Source organism: Natator depressus, chromosome 6 (genome assembly GCF_965152275.1).
Source record: "Natator depressus isolate rNatDep1 chromosome 6, rNatDep2.hap1, whole genome shotgun sequence".
NCBI lineage: Eukaryota > Metazoa > Chordata > Testudines > Cheloniidae > Natator > Natator depressus.
In genome coordinates, this window is record NC_134239.1 from 119,097,324 (window position 1) to 119,121,925 (window position 24,602).

A 24,602-nucleotide genomic window follows, 5' to 3' on the forward strand; every position below is an offset into this window, starting at 1 on the left:
ACTTCAGCCTTCTTTCTTGAATCACAGTCTCTGCAGTCTGTTGGCCAGTTCTTTGTATATCAGCAGCATTGGTTACTTTATTGCACAAGTGAACACCAAGTATTTTCAGCAAGCCAAGAAGGCTGAATGCATTAAATTTCCTGCTGTGGGCTTCTAGCATTTGCCAAAATTCAGTATCATGTGTAAAGTCAAGAGCTTGAATTTTTCTTTTACTCCACTTAAGTCCTATATCTTCCTTTGATGTTGCTTTTTGCATCACCTAATTCATCACAATGCCGAAAAGATGATGAAACTCTGCTGCACGCCAGTAATATCAACCTAATCAGTCTCTCCATTTTCTGTCCTTATGCAGTAGTTTTAACTTTCACATGGCATCTCGACCAGTGACATTACCTTTCTAGGAAGCCCATATCGTTGCAAGATCTTCAATAGTGACTCCATGAATGCAGGTGAAAGTTTTGGTGAAATCTATGAAGTTCAAGACTAATTGTCTGTAGGCAAGCCCTTTCTCAATCAATCATCTCAAGATAAAGATGTGATCTACACTTTTTTTTTTTTTTTTTAATCTAAAGCCTGCTTGCTTATTATTTCAGTACTTCATCTATGCCCAGGTTAATTCTGTTCAACTTTTCTGTGTTCTAAAGTAGTTTTTTCCTCGCCAGTTATCACACACCCTTAAGTTGCCTTTCTTTGATATTTTATAAAATACATCTTTCTTCCAGTCCTCTGGACAGAACTCTCTCCCCCAAACTATATTAACAAAATTAATGACTTTTGGAATACTATCAGTTTGGACCTCAGCTGAAATAAATGTAACACAGGCTACAAATCCTATTATCAGTCCCTTAAATTACCAAGCCCCATTGCAATGAATTGGAATGTATACATATTTCAAATTGCAGCTTTTATACAATTCACTAAACATACTCATCTAGTTTTCTGTTCCAGAATGTTATCCTTTCCCTCAGTGCATCTAATTTCAGAAGGAACTTCCTCTCAAGACTTGACTCCTCACTGGCTTCATCCGTGTTCTCACCATCTTCAATTGATTTTTCAATTTCCAGCCTTTTACTCTTAATAGATTTGTTATTCTGTATTTTGCCTGATGTCTGCAGCTCTGTCAGTTCATGTTCCAGCTGTTAAAAAGAATGCATCAGGATTCAAAGGCAATAGGTGAAGTTTTGGTAGAAAATTACAGTATTTCTTTTTCCACAGAAGATGTCTTTTAACTATACACTATAAAGTGACCATGAAAATATTTACCAGAAAACTAATTTAATAAAACAATAATTTTCTTGATTTTTTCCTGACAATAGAATCATCTTGTTTATTTAGTTAAATAATTCTGCAATTTGTAACAAGTTACTTAAAAACTTGACAAACTTGGAACAAATAAAAACATGTACTGAACACGGCTTCAGTTATGATATATCCTGCAAAGTGGAAACTTCCACTCTTTTAGAACTAAATACATTTCTATGGCTTGTAGTAGCTTATATTATGATCAAGAATATGAAATAATGATTTCCTGATAGAAATTCAAATTTAAACACAGTAGTCTTTCTCCTTTTGCTTCCTGGATATCTTCACTGTCATGGACCTTTATCCCCTTATATTTTCATGGCTATGAGGTTTTTATATGAATTTGATACTCATGAATATGAGAGACTATCAGCACAACCTAAAGTTAGGCATGGTGAGGGCAGGCACTGTATAAGTTTCCCCACTTAGGGCTTGAAACTGCAGTACATAGAGGAAGGTGCAGAAGGGATATGCTCAGCAGGGGTACAGACAACAACTGCATGTTATATTAAAAGATAAACCATGCTCTGAACTTTGAGCTAGCATCTGCATCCACAAGCTCTTTGTCATGGGTGCTCAGCACCGACATTGAAGAATGGGTTGAAGAAATGAGGACAGGTTTACTCTGGAGCAAAGGGGCCAACCTCAGATCTACAGCATAGTAATGAGGTGCTCAGTAGCCATCACCTTAGGGGAAAAAAGCCAGTACTTCAGCAGAAGTGAAGCCAGGGTTACACTGCTCCCTTACCGACCAAGATGACAAATAGCTCAGCTCTGACCTGAACAGACTCACTGACTTTTCTAATGCACCCAGGGTGAAATCTTGGCCTTGTTCATTTCAAGGAGGCCAGGCTCTCATCCCTCTCACTACCCCCATCCAGGATTGAACCCTTAGCACTACAATGCTGACATACAACTCCCTTGCTATTGCAATTTAGGATTTCTTTTGAGCAGCACCGTAACTGAGATTTAGGTAAATTCATCTTAAGTAGAATTGCCAGGTGTCTGGTTTTCGACCAGAACGCCTGGTCGAAAAGGGACCCTGGCGGCTCCGGTCAGCACCGGTCAGTGACACAGCAGGGCTAAGGCAGCCTCCCTGCCTGCCGTGCCTCTGTGCAGCTCCCAGAAGTAGCGGCATGTCCCCCCTCCATCTCCTAGGCATAGGGGCAGCCAGGGGGCTCCACGCGCTGCTCCCACCCCAAGTGCTGGCTCCTCAGCTCCCATTGGCCAGGAACCGCAGCCAAAGGGAGCTGCAGGGGCAGCAGCTGTGGATGGGGAAGCATGCAGAGCTGCCTGGCCGCACCTCTGTGTAGGAGCCGGAAGGGGTACATGCCGCTGCTTCTGGGAGCTGCCTGAGGTAAGCACTGCCTGGTACCTGCACCCCTCACCCTCTCTCATGCCCCAACCTCCTTCCGCCACCCTGTTCCCCCCCACAAACCCAAATTCCCTCCCAAAGACCACACCCCCTCCCGCACCCCAACCCCCTACCCCGATCCCCCTCCTACCCTCCGAACCCCTTGGCCCCAGCCCGGAGCACCCTCCTGCACCCAAAACCCCTCAGCCCCAGCCCCACCCCAGAGCCCACACCCCCAGCCCCACCCCAGAGCCCACACCCCCAGCCAGAGCCTCACTCTCTCACCGCAACCCTCTGTCCCAGCCCAGAGCCTCCTCCCACACTCCAAACCCCTCAGTCCCAGCCCAGAGCCCCCTCCTGTACCCAAAATCCCTCATCCCCGGCCCCACACTGGAGACCACACCCCCATCTGGAGCTTCACCCCCCCACTTCCCAACCCCCTGCCTCAGCATGGACCCCCCTCCTGCACCCCAAAACCCTCATTTCTGGCTCCACACTGGAACCTGCACACCCAGCCCATACCCCAACCCCCTGCATCAGCCAGTAGCCCCCTCCCATACTTTGAATACCCTGGCTCCACCCCGCAGCCCAGAACTCCTCCTGCAGCCCAAATCCCTCATTCCTGCCCCCACACCAGAGCCTGCACCACCAACCAGAGCCCTCACCCCCTTCCACTTCCCTCCCCACTGCCTCAGCCCAAAGCCCCTTCCTGCACCCTGAACTCCTCATTGCTGGCTCCACCCCAGAGTCCGCACCCCCAAGCTCACACCCCCAGCCGAACCCTCACCCCTTCCCACATCCCAACTCCCTGAGCCAGCCCAGTGAAAATGAGCGAGTGAGTGAGGGTGGGGGAGAGCGAGCGACAGAGGAAGGGGGGGAACGGAGTGAGTGGGGGCAGGGCCTCGGAGAAGGGCGGGGCCACAGAGGAGGGGCGGGGAAAGGGTGTTCAATTTTGTGCGAGTAGAAAGTTGGCAACCCTAAGTGAAATTCACACCTGTATTGCAGGATGGCAAATGTGTCACCTAAGTAAAACTGAGGCCTGAACAGGGTTTGAGTAAGAGGTAATTACTTCACAGGCTTTGTGCTGGCCCTCTGTAGTGCACCTGTAGTGCAGAAAATGGTAGAAAAATAAAGGGTCCATAAATCCTCTAGAAATGAAAATATTTTACCCTTCATTTCTAATATTAATTTACCAAGCATTTCAGGCTTAAATTGTACAGTGATTTCATCTTGAGTTGGGAGCAGGGAAGTGGTTAGACTCTAGAACTGAAATATCCCCCCTCTCCTTCTGGAAGGGGGAAAAACACTAACAGTGACATGGCCACAGGGCCAAGCCAGGAAATGGACCCTGCAGTACTTGGATTGAGGTGGGTTTGCAGGGGGTGATGACGATAGACGAGGCATCAACTTGCGGCACAAGTAATTTATTTTAAACAGAGCTTAGGCATTTGAATAAACGCTGGGTTGTTGTTTTTTGTTTTTTTGTTTTTTTTTAAGGTAAGTTTTCCATTGACTTCAATCAGTTGATCAGCCCCTAAGAACTTTGGGCTATATTCTGCACTCAGTTACATTGTCCAACCCAAATGGGTATATCTGAAGGCACGATTTAGCCAAATAAGTCTATAAAAGAATTTCTTCATCCAAACTCATATCTCCTCCCATGATAGACATTAAAATTTCTTTCAAAGGATACATTGTTTTCTTGATATTTTCAACTATTTAAACTTACATGTTTTATGTTGCACTTGAACAATTTTATTCGATCTTCTGGCAATTTTTGCAATTTGCATTTTCTTTCTTTCAGCTTTTCAAGCTCCTCATTGAGCTGCCTATGAACACTCTTTACGCGCATGTTATAGTACATTATCTTTTTCATCACTGTAGCCTTCAAGTGTCAGGAAAACAGGAAAAGTTATTCATCAGAATAATGTCAGCAAAATATAACTGTTCCTACAGGCTGTTTTCTAATAATTCAGCAACCTTGTGACATTAAATTTTATATTTAAGTTTGGCTCTTAAATTTTAAACTGTCACTTCTGGAATTGTATACTAGATTTTTATGGTGTTGTAAGGGCTTCATTCATTTCATTTTGGGGGGTTTGTTTTCAATCTCTTTGTGATGTTCCCAGTCCACTTAGATAAGAACATAAGAATGGCCCTACTGGGTCAGACCAAGGGTCAATCTAGCCCAGTATCCTGTCTTCTGACAGTGGCCAGTGCCAGGTGCCCCAGAGGGAATGAACAGAACAGGTAATCAAGTGATCCATGTAGTATTGTTTCAAATAGCACTACATTAATGCACATTAGGGAATCTCTAGCATGCACCAACAGGGTCTAAATGGATCAATTAATGCACAACATGTTTGTGCGTTTTAGAAATGCACACCCTGTATTCCACGTCTGCTCCATGTAGACAAGCTCTTAGATACAATTAACCATTTCTAGTGTTTTTCCAATGTTTATTGGATAAACACTGATTTCATTTTTGTAATATCAGGGACATTTTATCAGTGTTTATTGGTTACAACTGAAAAATCAGAAGCCCTAGGTATTGTATACTGCTAGGCTTAGCAGAGTTCAATTTTTACTTTCTTATGATTTCAACAGTAATCATTTTTTCTATTTTTATCAATTTAAAGTTTCTCAGTTGCAGACAATAGTGGGGTCAGACAATAGTTGTTTAATGATATATGCAGAGATTCAAAAAGTTAAAGCTTTATAACCATTAAAACACAAGTGGTCAATATCATGTCAAAATATACAAAGTAAATATCCTTAAAATCAAACTAAGTTCCTCAAGCAGCATTTTTCTAATTTTGTCTATCTGTAATTTTTCGTTATCAATGGAAATATTTTTCGTGTGTGTGTGTGTGTGTGTGTGTGTGTGTGTGTGTGTGTGTGGTATAATTGACATTTACCAATAAAAACCTAATCCTTCCAAGCCTATATATTGCACATTGGATGATTTGTCTTCGTTAAAATATTATCGTTGTTTAAGAATGTTTAAAAAAATATAAAATATGGAAACTGTATATGAGAATACTAGTAAGCTTTTTTATTTTTAAAACAAAGTTATGCTTGATTTTCAGTTAACTTGCTTGTAGTTATTGCTATTCTACGAACCGTAATCTAAAGGCAGTCTTTGCATTCTGTAATAGATCCTTTAAATAATGAAAAATATATTTTAAAAGGACTTGCAATCAGTTTTCAAAGGGAGGGAATGGCTTCTTTCAATACAACAACACTGCCTCTCACCAACAAAGAAAGGTGGCCAATAAGGCAAACCCCAAGCATTCAAAAAATCATGAGTTGGGCCTCCCAAAATCACGAGATTTTAAAAGTAATAATAAAGATTGAGCTAGTTTTATTTGCTTTCAGGTTTTGAGCCTTTAGGTTTCACGTTTTCAAGTTTTTCTCCGCATGTGAAGTAGAAACTTACTTTTTTTAATTAACGCTGAGATTCTTTCATAATCAATCACCAGATATTGTGAGACTCATGATAAAAATCACAAAAGTTGGCAACACTGCACGGTATTAGTTTTAACATAAGCACTTCAATTTTGTTGGCTGAAAGACAGATCTTGGGCAGTGAAGGTGTGTTACCAAAAACTGATAAATAAAGAGGAAAAGAGGTCATAATATTGCTGGCATAGCTATGTGGTGAAAATCTTATCCTTACCTCTGCCAGGACCTTGATTTGCTTTTGAGACACATTATATGTATCCAGCCTTTGAAGCTGAGGCATATGATACAGCACATGTGTAGCATAATTACAGAGAAGACAAATAGGGTTGGGGTCATACTGAGGATCATTCAGACTCAGATCTTTTAAATGCGGTAGGCTTGCTAAATTAGAGAGTTCCTGGAAAAACAATGAAAATAGTAAATCAACAACATGTTGGTGGTCCTTATTTCAAAAAGTCTGCATTTCAGCATGAAGGCAGGACATTACTTTTAATTATTAAGAGGATATATGCAACAGCAGAGGGGGCAAAATCAAGCAGATCTGGGGTAGTATTAACGGCAGGAGTACCGTTGTCCTCTTCCCCCAGCCCCGGAGAAGCAACCCTGCAGGGAGTCTATTGGGAGCCAGCTCCATACAGCAGAGAGAGACAAGAAGAAACTGTGGAGTGGTCACTCTCTCTGGCAGCATATCCCCCAAACCTGTGAATTTTAGCAGGGAATAGCTAACCCTGTAACAATAACTTACCTGTTTTCCCCTTGGTGTTGTGAAGTCACCTACCTAGGATCTTCAGTGGGGGGGAGGGGGGAGGGCGCACAGTTGTGACCCCTGGTGGACAAACTCCAAGCCCTAGCAGGCTGCCCCATCCCCTCCACAAAGAAGCAAGTTCTCTATTTCTTGGGATTAGCGAGGTACTGTCAGCGATTCATTCCAAACTTCACTACCATTGCTGCCCCTTTGACAAACTTGCTCAAAGACCTGCACCCAAAAGGGTCCGTTGGACCAAAAACTATGACAAAATATTTAGAACACTACAAGACCAGCTGATCCAGGAACCAGTGCTATTCCACTCAGATTTCTCAAAGCTCATTCTCCTGCAAACAGACATGTCTGAGGTCATACTTGGAACTGCTATCTCAAGATGGAGAGGAAGCTTAAAAGCGAGCAACTCAGCTCAGAACAGGGAGGAAGTCAGACCTACCCTAAGGGCTCCTGAACAACAGTGCCAAAAAAGCCGCCCTGAGAGAAAGAAGACTGCCTGCTCAGCCCGGTTGGAGCTGAAGGTTTAGTTGTCTTTTTTTTCGCTATCTTATATTGGACTTGGAGACACTGGGGGAGACGGATGGTAGGAAGTGACCCAGGGAGGCAGCTTTGGGTGCACGCCGGAGTACCTGACACTGTTGTCTCTCATAGGGCCCTTATTGGAGCCTGGTGGAGTGGGAGGGTCTGGGCTCCCCTACCAACTGCTCTTTGTTGCAGGGGGCATAAGCCTAATTTCCACTGCACCCCACCCTGTCGTGAGGATAGCATAAAGACACTGAAAACCCTGAGGTGAGAATAAGCTACATACAAGGGTTTAGAACTGGACTGAAAGCTCTTCCTACCGGGAGCTGAGAGACTGGAAACTGGGTGCACTACCCACTAGACTACCTGGCCCTCTGAGAACTATTACATGTCCCTGTCCCAATCCTGTCTCTTCCCCATCCCTAGCTCCTTGTTCCAGTCCCGTTCTCCTCACCTATTAGTCTTATTCTCCACCTAGGCTTCTCATTCCAGTTTCCTCCCACTCCAGGCTCTTTCCTAGTCACAATCTCTTTCCCTTCAGAGTCTGACCCCCACTCTCAGTTTCCTTATCCCCAGCCAGTTCCTCAGAGCTTCAGTGGGTACAATGACTCATCCCTCAAGCATTCTGCAGCAGCCTATCCCTGGGCAGGGCCCAGGTCAGATGAACCCCCTCAGGCACAGGAATTTCACTCTCACCGTCAGAGCTGCAACTTAGTTTGTGCATAGAATCATAGAATATCAGGGTTGGAAGGAACCTCAGGAGGTCATCTAGTCCAACCCCCTGCTCAAAGCGGGACCAATCCCCAATTAAATCATCCCAGCCAGGGCTTTGTCAAGCCTGACCTTAAAAACCTCTAAGGAAGGAGATTCTACCACCTCCCTAGGTAACGCATTCCAGTGTTTCACCACCCTCCTAGTGAAATAGTTTTTCCTAATATCCAACCTAAACCTCCCCCGCTGCAACTTGAGACCATTACTCCTTGTCCTGTCCTCTTCTACCACTGAGAATAGTCTAGAACCATCCTCTCTGGAACCACCTCTCAGGTAGTTGAAAGCAGCTATCAAATCCCCCCTCATTCTTCTCTTCTGCAGACTAAACAATCCCAGTTCCCTCAGCCTCTCCTCATAAGTCATGTGTTCCAGACCCCTAATCATTTTTGTTGCCCTTCGCTGGACTCTCTCCAATTTATCCACATCCTTCTTGTAGTGTGGGGCCCAAAACTGGACACAGTACTCCAGATGAGGCCTCACCAATGTCGAATAGAGGGAGACGATCACGTCCCTCAATCTGCTCGCTATGCCCCTACTTATACATCCCAAAATGCCATTGGTCTTCTTGGCAACAAGGGCACACTGCTGACTCATATCCAGCTTCTCGTCCACTGTAACCCCTAGGTCCTTTTCCGCAGAACTGCTGCCTAGCCATTCGGTCCCTAGTCTGTAGCGGTGCATTGGGTTCTTCCGTCCTAAGTGCAGGACCCTGCACTTATCCTTGTTGAACCTCATCAGATTTCTTTTGGCCCAATCCTCCAATTTGTCTAGGTCCCTCTGTATCCTATCCCTGCCCTCCAGCGTATCTACCACTCCTCCTAGTTTACTATCATCCGCAAATTTGCTGAGAGTGCAATCCACACCATCCTCCAGATCATTTATGAAGATATTGAACAAAACCGGCCCCAGGACCGACCCCTGGGGCACTCCACTTGACACCGGCTGCCAACTAGACATGGAGCCATTGATCACTACCCATGAGCCCGACAATCTAGCCAACTTTCTACCCACCTTATAGTGCATTCAACCAGCCCATACTTCTTTAACTTGCTGGCAAGAATACTGTGGGAGGCCATGTCAAAAGCTTTGCTAAAGTCAAGAAATACATCCACTGCTTTCCCTTCATCCACAGAACCAGTAATCTCATCATAGAAGGCGATTAGATTAGTCAGGCATGACCTTCCCTTGGTGAATCTATGCTGACTGTTCCTGATCACTTTCCTCTCATGAAAGTGCTTCAGGATTGATTCTTTGAGGACCTGCTCCTTGATTTTTCCAGGGACTGAGGTGAGGCTGACTGGCCTGTAGTTCCCAGGATCCTCCTTCTTCCCTTTTTTAAAGACTGGCACTACATTAGCCTTTTTCCATTCATCTGGGACTTCCCCCGTTCGCCATGAGTTTTCAAAGATAATGGCCAATGGCTCTGCAATCACAGCCGCCAATTCCTTTAGCACTCTCGGATGCAACGCGTCCGGCCCCATGGACTTGTGCACGTCCAGCTTTTCTAAATAGTCCCTAACCACCTCTTTCTCCACAGAGGGCTGGCCATCTACTCCCCATGCTGCGATGCCCAGCGCAGCAGTCTGGGAGCTGTCCTTGTTAGTGAAGACAGAGGCAAAAAAAGCATTGAGCACGTTAGCTTTTTCCACATCCTCTGTCACTAGGTTGCCTCCCTCATTCAGTAAGGGGCCCACACTTTCCTTGGCTTTCTTCTTGTTGCCAACATACCTGAAGAAACCCTTCTTGTTACTCTTGACATCTCTTGCTAGCTGCAGCTCCAGGTGCGATTTGGCCCTCCTGATTTCATTCCTACATGCCCGAGCAATATTTTTATACTCTTCCCTGGTCATATGTCCAACCTTCCACTTCTTGTAAGCTTCTTTTTTATGTTTAAGATCCGCTAGGATTTCACCGTTAAGCCAAGCTGGTCGCCTGCCATATTTACTATTCTTTCGACACATCGGGATGATTTGTCCCTGTAACCTCAACAGGGATTCCTTGAAATACAGCCAGCTCTCCTGGACTCCTTTCCCCTTCATGTTAGTCCCCCAGGGGATCCTACCCATCCATTCCCTGAGGGAGTCGAAGTCTGCTTTCCTGAAGTCCAGGGTCCGTATCCTGCTGCTTACCTTTCTTCCCTGTGTCAGGATCCTGAACTCAACCAACTCATGGTCACTGCCTCCCAAATTCCCATCCACTTTTGCTTCCCCCACTAATTCTTCCCGGTTTGTGAGCAGCAGGTCAAGAAAAGCTCCCCCCTAGTTGGCTCCTCTAGCACTTGCACCAGGAAATTGTCCCCTACATTGTCCAAAAACTTCCTGGATTGTCTATGCACCGCTGTATTGCTCTCCCAGCAGATATCAGGAAAATTAAAGTCACCTATGAGAACCAGGGCGTGCGATCTAGTAGCTTCTGCGAGTTGCCGGAAGAAAGCCTCATCCGGCTCATCCCCCTGGTCCGGTGGTCTATAACAGACTCCCACCACTACATCACTCTTGTTGCTCACACTTCTAAACTTAATCCAGAGACACTCAGGTTTTTCTGCAGTTTCGTACCGGAGCTCTGAGCAGTCATACTGCTCCCTTACATACAGTGCTACTCCCCCACCTTTTCTGCCCTGCCTGTCCTTCCTGAACCGTTTATAACCATCCATGACAGTACTCCAGTCATGTGAGTTATCCCACCAAGTCTCTGTTATTCCAATCACGCCATAATTCCTTGACATCACCAGGACCTCCAGTTCTCCCTGCTTGTTTCCAAGGCTTTGTGCATTTGTGTATAAGCACTTGAGATAACCTGCTGATCGCCCCTCATTCTCAGTATGAGGCAGGAGCCCTCCCCTCATAGACGTTCCTGCCTGTGCTTCCTCCCAGTATCCCGCTTTCCCACTTACCTCAGGGCTTTGGTCTCCTTCCCCCGGTGAACCTAGTTTAAAGCCCTCCTCACTAGGTTAGCCAGCCTGCTCGCAAAGATGCTCTTCCCTCTCTTTGTAAGGTGGAGCCCGTCTCTGCCCAGCACTCCTCCTTCATGGAACACCATCCCATGGTCATCTAGGAACACTCATCTAGGAACCCTCCTGCTGCCTTGCAGTGTTACAGACGCCCTAGGTTTCCAGCCTGCCCTCAATCCTGTCCCAGTCCAAGCCGTGTTCCAGCCTGCTTCAGCCTTGTTTGGGCCCTGTTTCAACCTTGCTCCAGCCCTGCACCCACCTCCTGACCCTCAGATTGACTCCAACCCAGCATCAGTCTTCGGCCTGCTTCTGGACTCTAAGATCCTGATTTGGCTTGTCTATGGATTCTGACCCTGGGCTTGTCCCCAGGCCCCAGTTTCAGCACTGCCCTTGGCCTGCTCTCAGCTCTACATCCGGCTTCAACCCTTGGTACCTGTCCTTGACCACCACTCCAACCACCAGGACTGATCAACTAGAATCCAGAGCCTGATTGCTACTGAGACTGAGGTGACAATTAAAAGAACATAAAAATGAAATGTGAAGCCTCAACATACCTTGAAGGAACATATTCTGTTACCAGAGAGGTTTAATCTTTCCAGTTGTTCATTGGGGTCAAAGCAAGTTCCTAAAATAAAACACAAGGACAAATAGAATTAAAGAGAATATGGTTGCACCTACTGTACTTGGTGAAGTACACATTTTCATCAGACATACAAGTTTTAACCACAAAATATAATTGCGCAAGATAATTCATTATCACGAGTGAAAAGATCTTACGCAGAGCAACCTTTTCTTTTTCCACGCAAAACCAAACCTAACATAAAAAAGAATCTGAGAAAAGTTAGCAGATTTACTAGTTGCTGTTTAAAAAAAAAATATAGTGCCTGATTCTACTCTCACTTAAGTCAATAAAGAGTGATTTTCATGTACACTGAAGCCCATCTAACCAACTCAAGCTGTGTAAAGGAGCCTTAAAGTGGGTGCACATTCCATTGATATCCATTTTACGGCTCTTTTACACAGCCAAAACAAGGTTAAAGGGCTTTAATGTAAATGAGAATTAGGCCAGGAGAGTTTTGCCACTGCTTTCTGTAGGAGTGGCAATGGGCATACAGGGCTTGATTCTGCACCATTCAAGTCGATAGGTGTTTTCTGTGGATTTGAATGGGAGCAGAATCAAGTCCATATACATTAGACTTCACAGCAATAAGAATTACTATGCAGAAATGCCAGGCGTCAAGTAAATATCACCTACCAATTTTATGTATGAAGTTTCCAGCCAGATTGAGCTCCTTTAAATTCTGCAGAGTGTGTAATCCCTGTAAATATTTGAAAAGATAAAGCTTCAGTCTAATACAATATTGCAAATGATGAAGTTCCTATAGACTAAAAATCGGAAGGCAGATCATTCCAATTTAAGAGTAATTTGGTAAGGGTCTAGTCACATTTTTATTCAACAATATTAGCTTTCATTGTAAGCTTCATTTTGTTCTGGCATGTAAATAGACAATGAATGCTGCTCAAAAAGAATTACTTTGGAAAGCTTTGTAATTTACACTAAAATTAAAAATCAACTCAGTCTGGCAGCTCGTTAGGTTTTTGATGATCAGTTGTGAAGCCAACAGAACAATATCCCATGTCCTGGGTATTCACTAACTTTTGGCTTCAGGACATATCTCAGCCTTGGGACATCACAGTGGGATGCAGTAGTGATGTCAATCATTTCTCTGTGTGATGGAGATCATAATGTCCTGGGATGAGATGCCAGCATTATTTATTGTGACACATCTAATAAATAATAATGTTGTTAATGTACTCTGTCTCCTTTCATTTTGTTCTTCCTAAGCCCTAACTCTTCAGTCACTACTTTCTCTCTCTCATTTTCCACAGCACTAATCTCCCCTTATCTTATCCCCTATTTTATCACTCCCTACTCCTATCCTCTGCCACTGTAATCTCTCCAGTATTCTATTTTCTATCCATTCCCATCAGTCTTTCCTCTTTCTCCATTAATGTCCATGAATGGATTGGGTTTAAATGGAGTCTAGTGGGTTGTCTCAGACTCCAGATCAGCCCCATTCTTCCTCTCACTAGGATTCACACCTGTTTTCCTTCCACTTCTCACTCAATCTCCTATGCCCAGGGTACTTCAACATGCATCAGACAGCACCAGTGAGTTGTGTGGTGTGCTGCCACTTTACTCCTCTACCTCAGAATTTCTGTTCCCTGTGAAGCTCTCTGAATGTAGTATCCAAATTCCAAGACTCCTGGTTTAATCTGCCCTTGTCAATTTCTTCTCTCTCTAAACCTTCATCTTAGCCTAGAATCTCTCTTCTGCTGTTTCTCACATTCATTTGAAGATGGGGATTGAGATTCCTCTCGTCTCCCCCGAGGTGGAGAGAGGCAGGTGTGTCCTCTTCTGGCAGAAGGTTCTGTTTATGCCTTTTTCCTCCCTTTACGCAGCTCCCTCTACAACACTCTGACTGCAAGAGCTCCCACTTACTCTGTGATGAGCACTCCATCCCAAAGATTAGCAGTAGACTGGCATCCATTTATTTTGTAAAGCTTGTGCATATGAGCTGCTTTGACACAACACCCTGAGGAAAGGAAATGGTAACTGCAAAATATTCTTCTGATATTACCAAGTGATAGCAAGGCCACAAGGCACATGGACGTGCTAAAGGCTGCAAGTGCCCTTGGGCTGTAAAGTGAGTGGCAAGGCCAAATGTTCTTATAAGTGAAAAAAGGCAGAAGCTATTAAAAAGTATCAGTTTATTACACTGAAAGTGGCTGCCCTTTGCTAACTAGAACTCTAAGGGGTCCAATCCAGCAAAACAGATTAGTGACTCTTCAAGCTGTGCAAAATCTAATTTCATGGAACTACAGAGAAGATCAGACAGCAAAGGCCTCTGCAAAAGAGTTCTCCTCCTCCTATGCTCTCTAATTCTGAGTCTTGAGATCTATTATTTTCTGCCACCCAGAGCTATTTAGCCCATGCAGTGGTAGTACCAAGCACTAGTGCAGCCAGGTCAGGAGAAACAGGCAGATTCCCAACTTTGGGGTTTTGTTTTTTGTTTTTTTTTGTTTTTTAACTGGAAGAAGTTCTGTGAGGGCTGAGGAAGCAGAAGGCTTCCTGTATCAAATCACCACATCACTGAAGACTCCAGAGCAGTCTTCCTCCTCCTCCTCTTCTACATAGGATCACCATTTTCTGTGAGATGTTTGAAATAGTCATTTGGCTGAATGGGTCTCTTTAACTCTCTGGCTGACAGCTTGTTCCCCTATTTTTCCTCCATGAGACAGATTTAGGTGATTGGGTTTTTTTGTTTTTGTTTTTACCTTTTTTACTAAAAACCCATTAAAATGGAAATTAAATTGCAAAAAAAAAAAAAAGCAAAAAAGCACTGACATAATTCTGAGGTCCTGACAAAAACTTGCAAAAACAAGAAAACTCAGATTTAAAGCTCAAGTCCCTTCCTGAAATCACCTTGGTGTGCGCAGGAAATGCAGAGGTCTCAGAAAAGTGGGTGATTTTGTTATGTATATGCAGCATACCATAGCATATGCTATTAGTTCTTGATGTTTCAGCCCTAATTCTTTATGACTGTGGTTAAACCTTTTTGTGGTTTAATAGTCTTAAAAGATAGCTAAGTTTATAAGTTGTATTCAGATACTATTGGATCCATGTGGCATAAATAGAATGGATTAGCTAGGAGAAAATCAAAGGAGAAAAAAAAAACATTTTCACCTGTATCTCCTTAATTTGGTTGTTATTCAACCAAATTATCTCCAGCTTCATTAGGGTCTCCAGATTTTCAATTGTAGAAATTTCATTGTAGTACAGGTAAAGCTTTTCCAAATTAGTGCAGTGTTGTAGACCATCAATTTTCTGCATTAGAAGAAGTTGTATTACTTCTCAATGAACAACAAGGAAGAAAGAAATCCTGCTCGTCAACATACAGTCTATCTATACAGAAAACTAGAGAGCAATGTGGCAAGTCAGTCTTAGAGGGCTTAATTCAATGCTCATCACATCAATGAAAATACTCCCACTGACTTCAGTGGGCTTTGGATATGGCCCACAAAGAAAAAGCGGTAGCTGATGGAGCACCTCTTGATGAATGTTGAAGTGGTTCTCTTAAAACGATATAATTTTCCAGAAAACATTTTTCTTATCAGTTTCCTAAAAAATGATTTGTACTCTGTAGTGTCAGTATTTTAAAAAGTTGTTTTAGAAACACAACAATGGGGTTCCTCCATGCAAGAATATAAAAATTATCAAAAGAGGTAACTTGATCATCTAAAATAGAATCTTTTCTGATTTAACAACTGGTGTGATTACAGATAATAGAGGGCCAGATCCTGAACCCCTTACTCACACTGAGTAGTACCTTACTCCTCGAGTAGGCAGATTGACATCAGTGGGATTACCAGTGCAGGAATGTGCTATTCAGTGTGAGTAAGGGAATCAGAATCTGATCAGTTACCTGAAAAGAAAAATCATAGAGTTAACTTACCGTTAAGCAACATTCAGCAATCCATAGGTTTTTGAGTAATGGACAATACTCCAGATCTGAAATCTTCTGAATGCTTTGTCCAACGAGAGTGAGAGTTGTCAAATTTGGGAAAAATGGCATGCCTGCTATCATGGGATAACCTGAAAAAAACATCTCCAGTGTAGTCGTTTCTGGTCCCTCTTTATCAATTTTCTCATAAGACAATCCATTAGAAGTGCACTGCAAATAAAACACGACTATTATTGCTCTTTTTATTTCTCTGGTATGAACAATGCATTTTGGAGGAGAATGTCCAACCCCCACTGAAAGTCAATTGGAGGTGGCTGCTTAATTGTCATTCGTGCCCTTGAAAAGTCCCACCTCTCCTGCCCTCATCTTCAAATACGTATGCAACTCCGTAACGTTTTTGGCCACATCTGGTATATTATGTTTAGCTTTTCGTTCACAATGACAAAGTTCAGCTCTAGCCTCAAAATGCACCTCCTGTTTCATTAACAAAATATCCAATTGTATCCTAATGTAATTATAAAAAGCATCAAAATACATTTCCATTTATCATATATTTATATGATAAAAGGAATATATGGTGTAGTGGATCAGTAATCTATTTTTTCAGTTCTGGAGTACTTGGTTCAAATGAACTATAGGGTACGTCTACACTGCATGCTTCTTTCGGCTGCATGTAAAGTATATACTTGGGTAGCCCCCCTACCACGCATATAAACAGCAGCATAGATAGGGAGGCACTTGTTAGGCAAGTGTAAGGATAAGACCTTTGTCTGCAGCCATATTGTAAGGCCTTTGTCTGCAGCCATATTAAGAGAGCAGCAGCCAAGAAGCAGAAAATCACATCCTCATATTCCATTTAAATAACATTAAAACAATGTAATATCGGGCTGTTAAGAAGGAAATCCTGTCCTAATAATACCCACCATCAACAAATAAAAAAACAGATTTTAAGGTGATTAAAGAAAACTTAGTTTGATAGCATTCTGTCTAGCAAGCAATCACTTATCAATAGTTGTGGCTGTAAAATCCCCATTTCTTGTTTTGTCTTTATGGTCCCCACTTCTGTTGTTTGTGTGTGTGGTCTTTGTCTGGTTCTTTGATTGTTTCTGTCTGTTACATAATTAATTTTGCTGGGTGTAAATCAATTAAGGTGGTGGCATATGATTGGTTAGAGAATTGTTTAGTAATATTTCAGTAAAATGATTGGTTAAGGTATAGCTAAGCATGACTCAAGCTTCACTATATAAACTGGGGTCCAAAAGGAAGTTCTTGGGAACCAATTTCAGGACACAGCCACAAAATCAGAGCTGACAGACCTCAACACCCTGCCAACCACACCGTGCAGAAGCAGGAGTCCCCCAGATGACCTGATCGGCCATCAAGAAAAGTTCATCTGCCTTATTGGGAGTGGTGAGCATTGTATGTTTAGTGCATGCATTTTGTTTTGGTAATTGTTAAGAAATAGAGATTAAGTAGGCTATTACTGTGTAAGGCTCGTTCACTAGTAAAAGACCCCGCAAAGCCACAGAGTGTAAGATTACGAGCCCACAGAAGGGTAAGAGTGGGTGCCTAAATTAACAGGGTTATGCCTGAGCCCTGGGAACAGGGTAAAGGTGGGTGCTCCTAGAGTGTGTGAGTAACAGAGAATTTTGAGCGGGTAACACAAGTAGAGAAATGCCTGATGGGTGTGGGGATATACATGAGTACCTACCCTACATGGCTCTCTACTTGCCCAAGACATGCCTCCTCATCTACACTACTGTTTTTAGCAGAGTAGTGTCCTGCTGCCTGCCTGCTGCTGCAGCCTTTCCCCGCAAAGAAATACTCCAGCTGGAGCCCTTCTTCACAGCTGGGAAAGACTCAGGCAGGGGGAAGCCTTTCACTGACACATGGACACAGCACAGCATGGATGCAGCTTGCTATTCACTGCAGCATGTAGCTACACATACCCTTCATGCCACCACCAGCGTAGCCATAGTAAATACAAGTCTCTGTCCAGAAAACAAAAATTACATAAAATTTCATTAAAATTCTGGACAAAATAGCAAAACACGACTTTTCCAAAAAAGAATAAATACTATTGAGCCTCTTCCTTCAGTACCTACCAAGTAAAACTCCCATTAACTTCACTAATGGCCTGATCCGACTTCCAACTGAGTCAACGGCAAAGCTTCCATTGACTTACCTGGTGCAAGATAGAACTTGTAAAGTAAAGGCTGCTGGGTTTATTTTGTTCAGTTACATTACGAAAGCTTATTTCCATTATATTTCATAGAATATCAGGGTTGGAAGGGACCTCAGGAGGTCATCTAGTCCAACCCTCTGCTCAAAGCAGGACCAATCCCCAATTTTTGCCCCAGATCCCTAAAGGGCACCCTCAAGGATCGAACTCACAACCCTGGGTTTAGCAGGCCAATGAGCTGAGCTATCCCTCCCCCCTTAAAAATTTGAATATCTCTGCACTATACGTCACAACAAAAAGGGACAAAGGGAAAATTACCTTGAAATTCTGCTTCTCTGACGATGTCCTCTTGCAAGATTCTCACTCCTGGGATTTTTCTTCTTAACATGTGACTAGTGGCCCTCCCTTCATTCTTAAGGTTTTTGACCTTTGCAGACCCCTGTTGTCATTGTATGCCATGTACTCCCCTCTGAACAGTCCAGGAGTGAGAATCCTGCACTGATGGTATTATTAGAGAAGTATATATTTCCACATAGTTTTGGCAAAAAAATATTAATAGTGACCAATATTTTGAGAGTTAAAAAAATAACGAAAACAAAAACTTACCAGCTCTTTAATTATTTCCTCTGTGTTCTGGTTATGACTTTGGATCATTTTCTGAGTATTTAAAAGTAATAATCATAGTAGAGTATCTGCTTGAAAGAATGACAACATAATTATCTGTTGTGTATCCACCCACATAATTTAAAAGCCACAGAATTTCAAGTAAGTTTGGGGGAAAAAATCTCAGTTCCAAATAGATACAGTTAGAACAGGCGTGTCTTTCACAGGATCACAGTTACGTTAATGGAAGAAAATTAGCAATGTCCCGAATGTTTGGAATAATTACTTTTTTTATTTATACTCAGAGTTTAAAGTCAGACGAGACCACAGATTTTAAGGCTGATCATCTAATATGACCTCTTGTATAACACAGACCAAAGAATTTTATCCAGTTACCCCTATAATGAACCTGATAACTCATGTCTGACTAAAACATGTCTTCCAGAAAGCATCCAGTGTTGACTTGAAGACATCAGGAAATGGAGAATCCATCACTTCCCTAGGTAGTTTGTTCCAATGGTTAATCACGCTCACTATTAAAAATGTGTGCCTTATTTTGCCCTTGAATTTGTCTGATTTTAAGTTCCAGATATTGGTACTCGTTATGCCTTTCTTATCTAGTTTAAAGAGACCTTTACTACTCGGTATTTGCTCCCTGTGAAAGTACTTACACCTCTCAATCTTCTTTTTCATAAAGTAAATAGATTGAATTATTTAAGTTTCTCACTGTAAGGCATTTTCTGCAGCCCCAAATCATTTTAGTGGCTCTTTTCTGCTCCCTCTCAATTTTTTCAACATTCTTTTTAAAATATGGATACTAGAACTACATGCAGTATTCCAGTATCAGTCTCACCAATGCTGTATTCAGAGATAAAAATTACCTATCTATTCCTACTCACTACTCCCCTGTTTATACATTAAAGTCCTTTTTCCCACAGTACCAACCACACTGGGAGCTCATGTTCAGTTGTGTGAACACTATGGTATGGGCTGCACTCTTTGTTCCTAGATGTTTGACCTTCCATTTTGCTGCATTAAAACACATATCTGTAGTATCTGCGTTTTTAATTTGTTGCTCTTGCTGTTAATAAAAGCAAAGGAAAGGCACCTTAAAATTAGTCACAATGTTTGATGAATTCATTATTCCTCAAGAAGGAAATTCCCAAATTAAGAGGTAAAGAACCCATACACAGATATGAAAATATGCTGAAGACATCAAAACATAACAGAGATGTCCTGCTGAAAATGGACCACTTTTTTGTTACGCACATTTTTATGTGATCACATACAGTCACATTAGCTAATCCTTAACATTATCAGCTTGATATTTGTACAAACAATATTGTAATTTATATCGCACGTATCTCCTCCAAGAATCTGAAAGCACTTTACACATTTTTTATTAAATATGTACAGACTACACAAAACAGATCATTCCACTCATCTTTGAAATGCTGCTGCACTATTTAACACAAAGTATCTCTACCCAACAGTTTAAAGCAGGAAATGAAGAATATTTTATCCAGTTGAAACTGCTGGGAAAATTGAAGTAGGTGGAATTGAAAGAGTTAGAACATAGATAGAATCCCAGAGATAACCCTGCTACTCTTGGGATCTTAAAGAACTACACAGAATCAATAAAGTTTTTTCAAACTCATCCAAAACATGACACTCCCAGCAACAGCATAACTCCTGGCGCAGTTTTGGGGGCATTGTTCCTGTACTACTAAGACCGAGGGAAAAATGCCACCTACTTAGTCTCTAACATCACCTGTAGCAGGGCAATGTCCTGTGCTGGCACAATGTCAGTTGGTATCCGCTCAGGACTGATGCAGAGGGGAAAACACTAACTACTGAGTCTTCCATCAGCAACCTCCCACAGTGAGGAGAGGCAAGCATCCCCACTCCTTTACTGTTTTGGATTTCGTGGAGAGGGGTCTTAATTCAGTTGCGGGGGGTGGGGGGGGAATATCTGAAGACAACATAGGCAGCAGGGGCTGGAAACCCTTCCTGGGAGTAGATAGGTGTGGGGGGCTGGGCAGCGGATACCCTTTGGAGGTGAGAGGGAGAGGACTGGGAAGAAGGGTGCCAGGCATGGGATACCCCCTTTGGAGGTCAGGGGTGTTGGGAAGGCGGGTGCCACACAGGGGATCCCAGGCTCTGCAAAGGGGGTAAGGGTTCCAGGCAGGGGATACTTCCTTTGGGGGTGAGAGATGGGAAGGGGGGACCCAGGAGGAGGATACCCCCTTTGGGGGCAGAAGGCTGGGAAGGGGGTGGCCCAGGCAGGGGACACCCCCCTTTGGGAGGTGAGGAGTGAAAAGGGGGGGCACCATCAGGGATACCCCCTTTAGGGCAGATGGGGGGCCCAGATGGGGGAAACCCCTTTTTGGGGCAGAAGGCTGCGAAAGGGGACCCAGGCAGGGGGGACACCCCCTTTGGGGGCAGAAGGCTGGGAAGGGGGGCCCAGATGGGGGGACACCCCTTTTGGGGGCAAGGGGTGGAAAGGGGCCCAGGAGGGGTTACCCGCTTTGGGGTGAGACAGGGTGGGAAGGGGGACCCAGGCAGGGGGGTTACCCGCTTTGGGGTGAGGCAGGGTGGGAAGGGGGGCTAGGCGGGGGGGCTACCCCCTTTGGGGGCAAGGGGTGGAATGGGGCCCAGGCGGGGGGGTTACCCGCTTTGGGGTGAGGCAGGGTGGGAAGGGGGGCTAGGCAGGGGGTTACCCGCTTTGGGGTGAGGCGGGGTGGGAAGGGGGGCTAGGCGGGGGGTTACCCGCTTTGGGGTGAGGCGGAGTGGGAAGGGGGGCTAGGCGGGGGGGCTACCCCCTTTGGGGGCAAGGGGTGGAATGGGGCCCAGGTGGGGGGGTTACCCACTTTGGGGTGAGGCGGGGTGGGAAGGGGGCCCAGGCAGGGTTACCCGCTTTGGGGTGAGGCGGGGTGGGAAGGGAGACCCAGGAGGGGGGGTTACCCGCTTTGGGCTGAGGGGTGGGAAGGGGGCCGGGGCAGTCACGTACCTGGGCCTCCAAGGACCCCGCGTGGGCAGAGCCGGAGCGGGCTGAGCGCGGCGCACTCTATGTTCGGCAGCCTCTGCCGTCGCCTAGGAAACCATCTCCCCGCCCACGCGGAGGAGCAGCAAACCGGAGGAAAGACGGTGTCACGTGATACCGATGGGGGTGGGGCTTACACCTCTCTCTCCACTGTGGCGCGCGGGAGGGGGGTGGAGGTCAGACCTGTCCATCGCTCCATCCACCGTCTCTCTCCGGGGGGGAGGGGCTCAGACCTGCCCCCCAGTCTCTCTCCGGGTGGGAAAAGAGGGGCTCAGACCTGCCCCCCAGTCTCTCTGGGAGGGGGGGGAAGAGGGGCTCAGACCTGCCCCCAGTCTCTCTCTGGGGAGGGTGGGAAAGAGGGGCTCAGACCTGCCCCCCAGTGCCCACCCCTGCACACAGTGTCGTCTGTGAGGCCCAGCACCAAGGGTCACTCCCTGGGCGAAGCTCACACCAGGGGCACTGGCAGTGCAGAGGGGAGAGGCGAGCTACCCCACCTTCTCTTGCTGGGAAGGATACAAAGCAGTCTCCAGTCCTACCCCACCTCTGAAATCCTACGTGAAATCCCTGCATAGAATTCGCAAAAAGAAAAAGAGTACTTGTGGCACCTTAGAGACTAACCAATTTATTTGAGCATAAGCTGTTAGTCTCTAAGGTGCCACAAGTACTCTTTTTCCTTTTCTTTTTGCGAATACAGACTAACACAGCTGTTACTCTGAAACCTACATAGAATTATCTGCCTTAGAGCCGAAAGCAGCACGAACCCTTGTAGAACGTGAACATGTCATTTCCACTCAATGCATCCAATGAAGTCAGCTGTAGCTCACGAAAGCTTACGCTCAAATAAATTTGTTAGTCTCGAAGGTGCCACAAGTACTCCTTTTCTTTTTATGTCATTCAAGGAGTCTCATCCATCCTGCTATGGCCTTTCCCCAAGCATGAATCTAGTATTGTATCTGTTAGGATAAAAAGAATGGTGGGCCTTGATTCTCTCCTGAGACCAGATTTACACCAGTGTAAGTGTCCTGATTTCAGCTGAGTTACTCTGGGTTTACACCAGACCAAGCAAGGGAAGAATCAGGCCCCAGGTCCTTCACTTATCACAGTGGGAAGAAAAGGGAAGGTGGTAACATCCTGTACTCTTTAAAAATGAAAATTTAACACATTTATGCTTGTGTTAAAAACACAGTATTCCCCAAAGGTGCAACTCTAGCTCTGCGCTATTAGTTTCAGTTGAGATGACTCGTTCTCTCTGGATCTCTAGGTACGTCATTGTCAGCCTACAAGTGACTTTGCCAAATATCCTGAAGCTTGTAGCCAGGGTGACATTTTTATTCTGGCTCATTTGTCTTTCTTGATCTGGGTGACACTTGTACACACAAGAAAGTTGCACTGGTTTACCTTCAAATGTGAATTTAAACAGCTATAGTCAATGTCATAAATATAAAGGGAAGGGTAAACCCCTTTAAAATCCCTCCTGGCCAGAGGAAATCTCCTCTCACCTGTAAAGGGTTAAGAAGCTAAAGGTAATCTCGCTGGCACCTGACCAAAATGACCAATGAGGAGACAAGATACTTTCAAAAGCTGGGACAAGGGAGAGAAACAAAGGGTATGTGTGTCTGTCTATATTTTGTCTTTGCCGGGGATAGACCAGGAATGAAGCCTTAGAACTTTTAGTAAGTAATCTAGCTAGGTACGTGTTAGATTATGATTTCTTTAAATGGCTGAGAAAAGAATTGTGCTGAATAGAATAACTATTTCTGTCTGTGTATCTTTTTTGTAACTTAAGGTTTTTGCCTAGAGGGGTTCTCTATGTTTTGAATCTAATTACCCTGTAAGGTATCTACCATCCTGACTTTACAGGGGGGGATTTTTTTTTTATTTATTTCTATTAAAAGTCTTTTTGTAAGAAAGCTGAATGCTTTTTCATTGTTCTCAGATCCAAGGGTTTGGGTCTGTGGTCACCTATGCAAATTGGTGAGGCTTTTTATCCAACATTTCCCTGGAAAGGGGGGGGTGCAAGTGTTGGGAGGATTGTTCATTGTTCTTAAGATCCAAGGGTCTGGGTCTGTAGTCACCTAGGCAAATTGGTGAGGCTTTTTACCAAACCTCGTCCAGGAAGTGGGGTGCTAGGTTTTGGGAAGTATTTTGGGGGGAAAGACGTGTCCAAACAGCTCTTCCCCAGTAACCAGTATTTGTTTGGTGGTGGTAGCGGCCAATCCAAGGACAAAAGGGTGGAATATTTTGTACCTTGGGGAAGTTAAGCTTAGGAGGTTTTTCAAGCAGGTCCCCACATCTGTACCCTAGAGTTCAGAGTGGGGGAGGAACCTTGACATGGTGGCATAGTGGTGGGATTAACCTGAAATCATTTTGAGATCCAGTTGAGATTTTTTAAACTAGAAATACAGATTTTAAAAAAGGAGATTTTTTTTTCCTTTGGAAAGGAAGTCCAGAAAGCAGCTTGTTTTTCTCTGCTTTGTGGCCAAGCAGAGACAAAAGGGGATTATCTTTGTGAATTGCAGGTTTTCTTTGCCTGGAGGCAGGGTACTTAACTCCTGCAGGGAAATTCACAGTCTTCCAACCCAGAGGTTTTTTTTTTTTTCTTCCCTAAAAGTAAATAGAAGGGGGGGTGTTCTACCTATTTGCCTGGAGACAAAAGTGGCAGGGTTTTTTTTTTTTTTTTTTTTTTTTTTTTTGGATTTTGATTTTTTACAAGGAGCACAAGTTTAAAAAGGAAACTTGTTTTTTCTTTGGGCTGGGTAAACAGGTTTCCAAGTAGTTGGAAGTTTTTTGCTTTGATTTGGGCCCAGAGCAGAGACAAGGGAATTGTCTTTTTCTGTAGGCTGACAATCACTATCAGAGAATAGGTATTCTATTCCAGCACAGCAAAATTTTACAGCCAAGTTTTGTTTATTTCTAAACTTCGGGTGTAAAGTTAGTTAAAAACAGAGAGGTTAGAATGACAAAATCCACGGCTCGACTACAGCTGGAATTAGCCAGATTTCAGGCTGAGGAAAGACAAAGGGAACATGAAAGACAGATAGAACTCATGCGGCTGAAGAAGGAGGAGAAGAAACAAGAAAGGGAGGCAGCGAAAGAGGCAGAACAACACCAAGCGGCTGCTCAC

General features: G+C 44.2%; 1 protein-coding gene across 1 annotated transcript in view; it reads right to left on the minus strand.

The window, feature by feature from the left end:
* The window catches only part of LRRC9 (leucine rich repeat containing 9), an 86,004-nt gene extending 64,461 nt beyond the window's left edge, over positions 1 to 21,543 (minus strand). The window contains exons 1-9 of the mRNA XM_074956416.1: positions 21,446 to 21,543; positions 18,439 to 18,524; positions 15,642 to 15,860; positions 14,873 to 15,013; positions 12,380 to 12,443; positions 11,679 to 11,749; positions 6,336 to 6,518; positions 4,386 to 4,541; positions 928 to 1,136 (exon numbers count right to left, since the gene is read on the minus strand). Coding sequence (XP_074812517.1) covers positions 928 to 1,136; positions 4,386 to 4,541; positions 6,336 to 6,518; positions 11,679 to 11,749; positions 12,380 to 12,443; positions 14,873 to 15,013; positions 15,642 to 15,860; positions 18,439 to 18,486 — 1,091 coding nt within the window. The 5' untranslated portion in view covers positions 18,487 to 18,524; positions 21,446 to 21,543. The remainder of the gene's footprint in view (positions 1 to 927; positions 1,137 to 4,385; positions 4,542 to 6,335; positions 6,519 to 11,678; positions 11,750 to 12,379; positions 12,444 to 14,872; positions 15,014 to 15,641; positions 15,861 to 18,438; positions 18,525 to 21,445) is intronic.
* Positions 21,544 to 24,602: the final 3,059 nt, after the last annotated feature.